This window comes from Plasmodium sp. gorilla clade G2 (genome assembly GCF_900097015.1).
Source record: "Plasmodium sp. gorilla clade G2 genome assembly, chromosome: 6".
NCBI lineage: Eukaryota > Apicomplexa > Aconoidasida > Haemosporida > Plasmodiidae > Plasmodium > Plasmodium adleri (nom. inval.).
Genome location: NC_041698.1, coordinates 267501 through 280424, shown reverse-complemented (window position 1 = coordinate 280424; position 12924 = coordinate 267501). Strand labels below are relative to the sequence as shown.

Below are 12924 nucleotides of genomic sequence, written 5' to 3'. Positions count from 1 at the left end.
TTTTCATTTATTAATAAATCTTACACATAAACAAGTTATGAAAAAATATTTTCATAAAATTGTAAAAACACGAAAGAAAAAAAAATAATAATAAAATAAATAAATAAATAAATATATATATATATATATATATATATATATATTTTATTTTTATAATATTATTTCTTTTTATATTTATAAATATATATAATATATATAATATATATATTCTTTTCATTTGATTAAATATAAATTATTTATAATTCATAACAATATAAAATATATTATATTAATTTTATGAAAATTTATATATATACTAAAAATTTATAATAAAACTATAAATATATATATATTATCATGATATAATATTTAATTTCAAAAAAATATATTAAAATATATTATATATAAAATATCTGAAAATTTTATATATATTATATTATTTTATTAGAAACTATATTTATATATATGTATTATATTTATATATATATCACAATAATATTTAATTATTCAAAAAATATATATATATATATTATATAAATAATATATATTTATTATATATAATAATAATATATGTTATAAGAACTTTGTATTTTTTTTTATACATATATATAATATAATATATATATATATATATAATATATTATATATATATTTAATATATACAATATTTTATTTTTTTTTTAAGTACTGGTTTATTATATTTAATATAATAATATAAGTAAATATATTTATTTATTATATATAGTAGTACAATATAATAAATATATTTATATATATAGAAAATTTTTAAGTTGAAAAAAATAGTGCCTTATAATATTTATTTTTTTTATTTAAATATAAAACATATATATTATATAAATATATATATATATATATTTTGAATACCTTAAATATACCTATCAAGTATATAAAAAAATATATATATATATATAATATATATGTATATTTAATAATAATACATGTGAATATGTTAAATATATGGTTGAAGGGAAAAATAAAAAAAAAATATATAATATATAATATATAATATATAATATATATATATATTATATATGTGTATATTTTTTTAGTGACGTTATAACATATTCCTTTTGTTTATATTTATATAATGTTCACTCTGTTTTTTTAAATGTATTTTAAAAAAAAAAAAAAAAAAAAAGTAAAATAAATGTTATAGTTCATATGGACGTCCCATAGCTAGATAGTACCTTAAAGATTTTTTCCTAAAAAAATAAAATAAAAATAAAAATAAATGTATATATATAAAACATGTGTATAAATACATACATATAAATAAATAATAGGCACACATATATATATATATATATATATATATATTTTTTATTTTTTTTATTTTGGGATACCGTTGAAGAGGTAAAGTCGGATTTAAATATACACGATAAAAAATAAAAAGAAAAGGGAAATATTAATAAAAAAAAAAATTGTAAGATATATTGTAATACTGATGATGTAAAGAAAATATTTTGATTTCTTATAAATATTAGAATAATTGTATGTATTAAATGTTTATATGAATATTCAAATAAATTTATGATTATATATGATAAAGATTTATCTATATAACATTTAATATTTTTTAATAGAAAAAGAAGATTATAAAAATAAGTAATTAAAAATGGATGTTTATAATATGTACTTATTTTTTCCATATATATATTGTCTTTAAATATATCTATATTAATTTTTATATTATTTTGTTTTTCTTGATTTAATATATTGAAATTGATAAAAGAAAAGAAATCATCATGATATGTATGATTCAATCTATTTTTTTCATCTTTTATATGTTCATATAAAATATTAATAATCTGTTTTGTATCATTTATTGTAGTTTTTTTATTTTGAATTTTTGTTTGGATATCTGAAAATAATAATAATACATTTTGAAGAAAGAAAAAATTATTTTTTTGTAAAAAATTATTAATATATACAAGAAATAATTTATTTAAAATGTTTGGAAATATTATTGAAACATCTAGTTGTTCATACATTTTTGATTCATATGATTTATTTATTTCAACTTTTTTTCTATATTCAAATAAATTTAATATAGATTCTTTAATTTTATAGTTCCTTATGATATTTTGAATTGATATATATTCATTCAAACATTTTTTTTTTATTTCATTATATTTACATCTATAATGATTTTCTTCATTATTATAATTTGTTTTTTTTATTTTCTTTTTCTTTTGTCTTTCTTCTTCATATAATATATTAATAAAGTTATTATGATTTTTTAGTACATCCTTATTTTCATAAGAATATGTTCCAAACATATTACTTTTTTCATTTATATGATAATCTAAGTATGATGTATTACTTTTTTTTTTTTTTTTTTTTTTTTTCGATACATTATTCGCATGTTCGTCTTTACTATAATGATTGGAAGAGTTATTAATATTACTATAAATATATTTATTATTATTATTATTATTATTATTATTACTTACACCTTCTTCATCACTCTCATATGTGTCACTTATTAGATCTATTCCATTTATCTCTTTACTTTTTTTTAAAATGACGTGATAATGCATATAATTAAATATACAGCTATTAATATTTACAAATGGATATTTAATATTATTAAAGGGGATATCTGAATGAAATGTATTACACGATTTTTGTTCATTAATTTTGTTATTAGGCATATATATATTATATATATTGCTTATATTGATTATATTTTCATTTTTATTTTCTTTGACTTCTACATTTTCATCTTTTGTCTGCACTATTCCAGAAGTATTGAAAAAAAAATTTTGCTCACCAGACTGACAACCATATGATAAATTTTTTATGTTCTGTATATAATCTTCAGAATCCAAGAGATCATGATCATTATAATAATTATTAATATGATCATTACCTTTTTTATTATTTAATACATGTTGATTCATTCTGTTTAATATATATATATCATTTTTTTTCATAGAATGGAATGCATCAAGGGTTACAAAATTATTATTTTTTATTTTTATATTTATAAGACAAAAACAAAAGTAATATATATATATTATATGTTTATATAAATAATTATCCATATCACTAAATATTAATTCATATATATTTTTTAATTTACTTATTTGTGTTTGAAAAAAATTTATTATATCATAAAGATTAATATAATCATTCATATTGTTCGTATGTTTTTCTATATATTCTTTAGCAGATGTTATAATATTATAATGTTTAATCATAAGAAATGTATTTTTTATATATTCATTATTATATTCAGTAGTTTTAATATTATATTTTTTCTCATTAACATATATATTTTTATAATCACACATATTATTATTTAATACATTTTTTTTATCAACATTTATTTCCACATTTTTTATAAAATCGATATCATCATCTTTTTCTTTATATAACTTATAATAATCATACACAACACATATATATAATAGACATTCTTTTAAAGTTTCTATAGAATCACTCTTCATAATTATATTATATATTTTTTCTGTAATTTTTTCAACATGTTTCATCACACTTTTTTGATATGACTTTAAATAATTCAATAAACCAATATTTTTGTTATTCATATATTTATAATATTTATTTAAAAACATATTTATATATATACTCATTTTTATATATTCCATACACCCTTTAAAGTTATTCTTTTCATTGTTCTTATAAAGCATGAAAGGAATATATAATATAAATCTTATATTATTCAAAAAATCGTTACCATCACTAGAATTATTAATATTATCATAAAAAAATTCTATCTTATCATCAATGTGGATGTTATCCACACCTTTATTATTATTATCATTAATGTGGATGTTATCCACACTTTTATTATTATTATTATCATTAATGTGGATGTTATCCACACTTTTATTATTATTATTATCATTAATGTGGATGTTATCCACATTTTTATTATCACATACATATTTTAATTCCTTTACATACTCAACAAATTCATCACTCTCAAATATTCCTTTCATATATTCATAACACTTTTTTATATCATCAAAAACATTTTCATTCTCTTCTATGTTCTTCTTTAATTCTCTAGAAACTATCGATGTTTTTACAAATATATCTGGGTGCTTTAAAATCAATCTTTTCATATTCTTAATACTCTCATTTTTTTCTTTTGTCAAATCTATTTTATTCTTTATCATAAAATTGTTCATATCCTCACCTTCATTAATCATTAATTTTTTAACTTCATTCGTCTCAAGTAAATAACTTGAGGATTTCTTTTTATTTTCAAAGCTGTCACATATATCGTAATTCATTTTGAAGCTTTAAAAGAAAAACAGTCTCTCAAACAAAAAAAATAAAATAAAAAAAATAAAATAATATATATAAAAATATTTATATATATATATATATATATATCAGAACATTAAAAAAAAATGTTTGTGTATTATATTTTAATATAAGGGGAAAACTTTTTCTTCATCTTATTCATACATAACATTATAAAACAAAATGAAATTATCAAAATGTTTATATATATTTATTTAAAAAAAAAAAAAAAGGAAACTATTTTTTCTTATCAATATTTTTGAAAAAATAATAAACTTGATTCACATTAAAAGGAAATAAAAAATAATATATAAATAAATAAACATATATGTATATATTTATATATATGTATACTTATTATTATTATTTTTTTTTTTTTTCTCTATCCTAAATATTTTAATTCTAGTTATATACATATAAAAGGTACATTAACTAATACCTCTGAACATATATTTTTATGGAAATAATGTGTTCTAATAATATAAACATAAATAAATATAATATATATATATATTTATATTTATATATATTTATATTTTCATCATATTGATATAAAACAATATTCTAAACCATATATATTTTATTAGTACATAATATTTTATATTTCTATTTTCATAGTTTAAAAGTTTTATGAAAACATACAAATAATAAAATAAGTGCTACACAGACACACCCATAAAAAAAAAAAAAAAAGATAAAAAAAAAAAAAAAAAAAAAAAAAAATTTAAATATATATACATATATACACGACACTATAAAATATGTATGTATATAATAAAGTACTAATAGAAACTAAAACTTCACCCGAAAAAATATCACACAATGCTATGTATACATGTTAAAAAAAAAAAAAAAAAAAATTACGAAATATAAATAAAATAAATAATTCAAACTACCAAATTACAAATGTGATATGAAAAAAAAAAAAAAAAAATTAAATTATATTAACAAATAAAATAAAATAATAATTAGTACAATAAAATAAATAATAACAAAAAAATACATAAGTGTAATAATATATAATATGTATATGTAAACACGGGACACATAAAAAAAAAAAAAAGGCAAATAATTTTTTTTTTTTTAATTTATAATATATATATTATAAATATATATATATATATATATATATATATATACGGTGTGTACATATGAAAAAATAAATTTTATTATATATATACCATAAAGAATATTTAGCATATTTTTTTATTTTATTTTTCCTTTTGGTAAGTATAGCACATAAAATGGTAAAAAATAAATATTTATATATTTAAAAAAAAAAAAAAAAAAAAAAAATTATAAATTTCAATCAAATTGTATAAATTTTTTTTTTTTTTTTTTATTTTTTTTTATTTTTTTATTTTTTTTCCCCCCTCGCTTACGAATTCATTTATAAATTGTCATCAAAAAATTTAACAGTTTTTACAATGATTTCAGTACATTCATCTAATTGTTCCTTGGTTATACATAAGGGTGGTGTTAAACGAACAGTTTTGTCATGAACAGATCTGGTGATAAGTCCGTTTTCTTTAAATTTCAAGCAGACATCCCATACGTTAACAAGATCGTGTTTGAATTCAATGGCACATAATAAACCTTTTCCTCTTACTTCACGAACAACTTTGCTGTCTTTTAATAATTGTTTAAGATTTTCTAAGAATGGAGCTCCTAATTTATCAGCATTTTCACATAATTTTTCGTTTATTAAAACTTTTAAAGCTTCAACACAGATAGCAGCAGCTAATGGGTTACCACCATAGGTTGAACCGTGTTCTCCTGGTTTCAATACAAGCATAACATCATCATTTGCTAATATAGCTGATATTGGGTAGTGACCTCCAGAAAGAGCTTTACCTAAGAGGATGACATCTGGTTTTACTCCATAGTGGTGAGTACATAATAATTTTCCAGTTCTTCCTAATCCTGTTTGTACTTCATCAGCTACAAATAATACATTGTATTTCTTACATAAGGCAGCTACACCTGGGAAATAATTATCTGATGGTACTATAACACCAGCTTCTCCTTGTACTGGTTCAACAATGAAGGCACAGACATTTGGGTCTTGTAATTCCTTTTCTAAAGCTTCTAAATCATCATATGGAACTTTAAGGAAATTTGGTACGAATGGACCAAAGTTGTTTTTGCATTTCTTATCAGTGGAAGCTGATACACATCCTAAAGTTCTTCCAGAAAAGTTATTGTTACATACAATAAGTTTTGCTTCGTTTTCTGGGATTTTTTTTACTTCATAACCCCATTTTCTACATAATTTGTAAGCGGTTTCACTAGCTTCAGCACCAGTGTTCATCATTAACACTTTGTCATAACCAAATAAAGTAGTAAGGTATCTTTCACATACTCCTAATGAGTCACTGAAAAATGCTCTACTGCAAATGGTTAATTTTTTGGCTTGGTTGATCATAGCATTTAATATATCTGGGTGGCAGTGACCTTGGTTAACTGATGAGTAAGCAGATAAAAAGTCATAATATCTTCTATCTTCAATATCGTAAACGAAAACACCCTTACCTCTCTTTAAAACAACTGGAATTGGGTCATAGTTGTGAGCTCCATAGGTTAATTCGTTGTTCATGTAATCTTGGCTACTTTTTAAGTCTTTAACGAAATCCATTTTTACTTTTAATTAATATCTATAAAAAGGGAAGAGAACAACAACAAAAAAAAAAAAAAAAAATTATATTGATACGTTAAAAATGTGCATACATATATATATATATATATATATATATATATATATAAGATATAGGTTTTTCATTGGTGTGTAAATCTTATATATTTTTTTGTACATACAAAAAGAAACAAATGACACCACAGATAAATAATATTATAATATAATAAAAATATGTGTACATAATTTTTTTATAAATATAAATAGCTAGTTTATGAACAAGTCAGGTAAAAAAAAAAAAAAAAAAAAAAAAAAAAAAAAAAAAGCAACACCATAATAAATAAATAAATATATATATATATATATATATATATATGTATGTATATATTTGTAAACTTACGTAAAAAATAAATATAATTATTGGGTATTATATATATAATATAAAAACGGTAGTTTTTTATAAAAATAAAGAAGAATCCTTTTATTAAAGTCTGTAATAAAATTAAAAAGTGTTTAAAAATATATATAATGAAAGAATATTATTTTATACATAAAAATAGAATGGGATATTATCAAAAAGGTAATAAATAAATATACATATATATATATATATATATATATATTTATATATATATAATATTTTCTATAGTTCTTTATATATAAGAAACGAAGTTTGAATTTTCTATAAAATTCAGATAATGTAAATAAAAGAATATATTTTATTATTTCATTTATTTATATTTTTACCTTTTATTTATTTTTAATAAAAAAAATGAGATTTTTCTATTTAATTGTATTTGAGATTTGTGTATGTTTATTTATATATATATATTTTTAATTTTTATGTGTGTTTATTTTTTTTTTTTTGTTATGGTAAAAAAAAATACTTTTAACTTTTTTTTTTTTTATTATAATTTTTATATATATATTTTATTTTTTTATTTTATATTAAAAAAGAAAAAGGAAAAAAGAAATTATATAATTTTTATCACATTTATATATAAATATATTTTTTTTACTGTACATATATTTTATATATATATTTTCTATATATAATAATTATACAAAATTTACTATTTGCGTACAAAAATTGGAAACGCGCAGTATATAATTATATATAACTTATACAAATAATATTGCGTTATTTTATTTATATAAATAATAATAATAGTACAAAAAATATATATAGTATTTTAAGTCATAAAAATATATGAGATATTCTATATAGGAGTACAAATACTTTAAAAAATAGAGCTGTAAGTTACCCATGTAGTTTAGAAAATACACATTTTCTTATTTTCTAATGTACTTACTCAAAAATATATAATAAATGCACTAGTGCAAAATAATATATCTACTAGGGTATACTAGGGAAATTTATTGTATGTACGTTATTTATTTGTACATATTAATAAAAGAAAAAAAAAAAAAAAAAATTTAAAGAGGGGTAGGGTAAAGAAAAAAATAAAGATTAAAAAAAAATTAATATATATTTTATTTTAATATATTATAAATGTCAAAAAAATGAAGATTGAAAAGTTTATTAAAATGTAAGTACTATAATGAAAATATATAATTTTATCAGATCAATAAAATAAATATATTATATATATATATATATTATATTTTTAATTATTATTAAATTTTTTTAGTATATAAAAGATGAGGTGGAGAGGGAAATTAATACGAGTTAATTTTTCTTATTTTTTTATCTATATATATATATTATATATATTATAGAACATATAATTTTTTTTTTTTTTTTTTCCAACAATTTGTATAAGTATTAGAAGAACATCATTTTAATGCTGACTGAAGAATTGAAATTTTAATTTTTTATATGGCTCTGATAATTAATAAGCTTTAAAAAAAGATTTTTTTTTATTTTAAATAAAAAGATTCAAATGTGAAAATATATATATATATATATATATGAATATATTTATATTTATATATATATGATTTTTTTATTTTAATATACTACTCAAGGTATATAAAAAATAATAATAAGTATATTATATATATGTATAAAATTATATACAGACAATAAAGTTATTTTTTTGAATAATAATTTGAATTATGTAAGAAAAAGGAAAAAAAAATTAATACACATATAAAATAGATATATGATAACAACATATATATATTATGATTTTAATTTCAATAAGGTGAAAAAAAAAATAAAAATAAATAAATAAATAAATAAATACATATATATATAATATAATATATAAATTGTGCCATAAAGTGGGTAAAATTATGTGTGGATATAAATTTGCATATATAAAATATATTTATTTGTTTATTTCTCCTCTCCCATTGATTTCCCTGCTCTTATAATTTCATCAACCAAAAGAATTTGTTGAGATATGGCTGTAGCAATGGAAAGAATTTCTTTTTTGACACAATAATTGTCATAGATACCTACAAAAAAAAAAAAAAAAAAAAAAAAAAAAAAGATAAAGAGATAAAGAATTAGAATGATAAAGAAATAAATGTAAAAGCAAATATAAGATAAAATATATAAATATATAAATATATAAATATATAAATATATAAATATACAAATATATATATAATTTTTATGTATATATGTATTATTTATGTTTACCTTTTAAGTGAGCTATGATTGGCTCTCCTGTATCCAAGTCCAAACCCAAAGGTTCTGAACGATCCTCATTATACTTATCAATAACATTAAATAATGTTTGATGAATATCCAATCCACTATTTTCTAATAATACTTTTGGAATATTCAACAAACTATTAGCATAAATATCTAGTGCAAATTTTTGTTTTCCTTTAATTTTTTTTTCTTCATCTTTTAATTTACAATATGCCATAATTTCAAATGATCCTGCTCCTGATAGAACACATTTATCATCGATAACATTTTTAATACTTCTGAGTCCATCTCTTATAGCATCTTTAATTTGTTTAATAGTATAATCATTAGGTGCTTGTATAAAGATAGTACAGCTTTTAGGATTTTGAACTTCTTCAATAAATGTATATTTTTCATCATTTATAGAAATTTCATATACTAATCCAGCATATCCAACATCTTCTTCAGTTAAATCGTATACATTGTTACATGGGTTACCACCACAACATAAAACAATTCTTTCTAGATTTCTTCTTTTGATACGTCTTAATGCCATAATATTTTCTTTAGCTAATAGATCTAGGCTTATAGGATCTATACCTTTTTGATTAAATACAGCAAAATTATATATTTCATTTGTTTCTTTGAATTTTTTTTCAACAAGTGTTTTTTTTAATTCGATAATTTTTTTTACTTTATCATCTGTAAATTTCCTTTCTGATTCAACAAGTTTATCTCTATCTTCTGCATTAGAATAAACAAAAGATGAGAACACTTCACTTTTTTCATATTCTAAGCTAACATTTAAAACTAAAATAAAACATTTTGTTAATTTATTTGGCATATTAGGATGACGACATCCATGATCTAAGACCATACCTCTAACAAGTTTAGTATTAATACTCATATTTCTTTTGATATCCATAATTTCAATCATATGTAAATCAATTTGTTTCATAGGTTTATAAATAATTCTTACACTTTCAACAAGATCATCAGCTAATTTATCAGCTAAGCTTATAGGTAATTTTGTTCGAATGCATGTTTTACATACATTATATAAAAGTTCTTTATCAAAATTTTCATCAATATTTACAGGTATTTTCATACTATCTAATAATTCTATTAATATAGATTTAGCTATATCAAATCCTTGAGTAATAATACGAGGATGAATATTTTCATACAAAATATATTTCTCAGATAAATATATTAAAGAAGTAGCAACTATTAAATTACTACTAGAACCATCACCTAAAGTCTCATCAATACTTGAACATATTCTACTTAACATACTCGCTGTAGGATGTTGAATCATCATCTCATTTAATAAAACATTACCATCTTTTGTTATCTTTATAGCACCTGAACTACTAACTAACATTTTATAACTTCCTTTAGGTCCTAAATTACTTTTTATTATTTCATACATCCCTTTACTAGCGTTCATATTTGTCATTAGCACATTTGTCGAACGCAAGCTATCGGCCTTCTTGTTTAACAGGTGTATGGACATCTAAAAAAGGAATGAAAGAGGGAAGAAATAAAGAAAAAAAAAAAAAAAAAAAAAAAAAAAAAAAATACGCACATATATATGTAAATAAATAAATATATATATATATATATATATATATATATTATATATATATGTATATATTTTATTTTATTTTTTTTTTTTTTTTTTTTACTTACCTTTACATATAGCTATTTAAAAGGAAAGATAATTGTAGAATATATATATATAGATATATTTTTTAACCAATTTTATACATATATATTAAAATACGTATATTTAAAATACATATATATATTTAAAATACATAATTATATATAATTATATAAATCGTTTAAGAACTCTATTCTTAAGAAATTCTTTTCTTTTTTAATAACATAATTTTATATATATATATTATTTAATAATTATTATAATAATAAATTGTGAAAATATTATTATATATATATATAAACTTACAAAAATACATGAAAAAATAATTATTTATTATTTTATTTTTTTTTTTCAAAATTTTAAAATATATATGTACATATTAAAAATATATGATATCATTTGTATATAAATATAACATATATATAATATATATATATATTTATTTATATAGATAGATACATTTATATATATATATATATATATATATATGTATAATATTTATATATATAATTATAATATATATATTATATATTTCGTACCATTTGTGGGGGTATTCATATTTTTTATATATATTATATATGTACCCAAAAAATAAAAAAAATCAGTTGAAGAAATAATAAATATATTTTTATGTACTATATTATTATATTACCATAAAAATATAGGTAATTTTTTTTTTTTATTTATTAAATTAATGAATTTATACATATAAATATATAATATGTTATTTAATATAGATGTTAAAACAACGTTTTTAAGTATAATTATAAATATATATATATATATATGTATGTTTTTTTTTTTTTTTTTTTTTTTTTGTATATGTATATAAAAATGATAACCAATTATATATAAATATGTTTATGTATTTGCTTATAATTCAAAATATTTCTTTATATAGAGAGAATAAAGAAAAAAAGAATATATGTAGGAAGTTTAAAATATAAATATTATTTTTTTTTATATATGTATAAAAAATAATTATATACAAAATTGAAACAAGAGAAAAATATTTAATGTGTAATGACAAAATTGTATTCATATAAAACTATTTCACTAAAATATCTTTAAATGTAAAAAGGTCAACACATAAATAAATATATATATATATTTTTATATATGTGTATATTTATTTATATGTTCATTCATTTTTTACATATTTATTTAATTTATATGTTAATAATAAAAAAAAAAAGAAAAACGCTTTTCCCTACCAAATCTGTACCTCTTTAAGAAATATTCAATTTTTAATAAAATTATATCATTAATTCCTTCTAGCCTTATGAGAAAAGAACAAATATAAAAAGATCCATAAAAAAAAATAGAAAAATATATTAATAGTTTTTGTGGTTTTAATTTATACAGGAGAAAAATATACAATTTTTTTTTTTATACATAAATTTTAAAAAAATAAAAATAAGACGACTATATTAATGTATTCCCTCTATAATTATATAAAGAAAAAAAAAAAAAAAAAAAAAAAAAAAGTACTAAATGTAAAATAATATCATCTACATGTTTATAATTTTTATTTTCTATATGTGGTAAAAAATATAAAAACTGTATAAGAATGTGTTTATATATATATATATATATATATATATATATATATATGTATGCATTTATTTTTATGATCCCAAACGTTTCTTAATATATAGTAGTAATAAATGAATATTTTTATATATAAGCTCATCAAACCATAAAAAAAATTTTTTTTTTTTAATAAATATTAATATGACGATA

General features: G+C 17.6%; 3 protein-coding genes across 3 annotated transcripts; all 3 read right to left on the bottom strand.

Moving 5' to 3' along the window:
* Positions 1–1157: 1157 nt before the first annotated feature.
* PADL01_0607100 (conserved Plasmodium protein, unknown function) lies at positions 1158–4265 on the bottom strand (the record flags this gene model as incomplete). The annotated part of the gene is made up of 2 exons (XM_028680797.1): positions 1158–1202; positions 1344–4265. The coding sequence occupies 2 exons, from the start codon at positions 4263–4265 to the stop codon at positions 1158–1160; spliced, it is 2967 nt and encodes a 988-aa protein (XP_028537238.1).
* Positions 4266–5668: 1403 nt separating this feature from the next.
* On the bottom strand, positions 5669–6913 carry PADL01_0607000 (ornithine aminotransferase; the record flags this gene model as incomplete). Its single annotated transcript, XM_028680796.1, has 1 exon — positions 5669–6913. One exon carries the CDS (start codon positions 6911–6913, stop codon positions 5669–5671), a length of 1245 nt encoding a protein of 414 aa, XP_028537237.1.
* A 2299-nt stretch (positions 6914–9212) lies between these two features.
* On the bottom strand, positions 9213–11031 carry PADL01_0606900 (T-complex protein 1 subunit zeta; the record flags this gene model as incomplete). Its single annotated transcript, XM_028680795.1, has 2 exons — positions 9213–9334; positions 9522–11031. 2 exons carry the CDS (start codon positions 11029–11031, stop codon positions 9213–9215), a joined length of 1632 nt encoding a protein of 543 aa, XP_028537236.1.
* Between the last annotated feature and the right edge of the window lie 1893 nt (positions 11032–12924).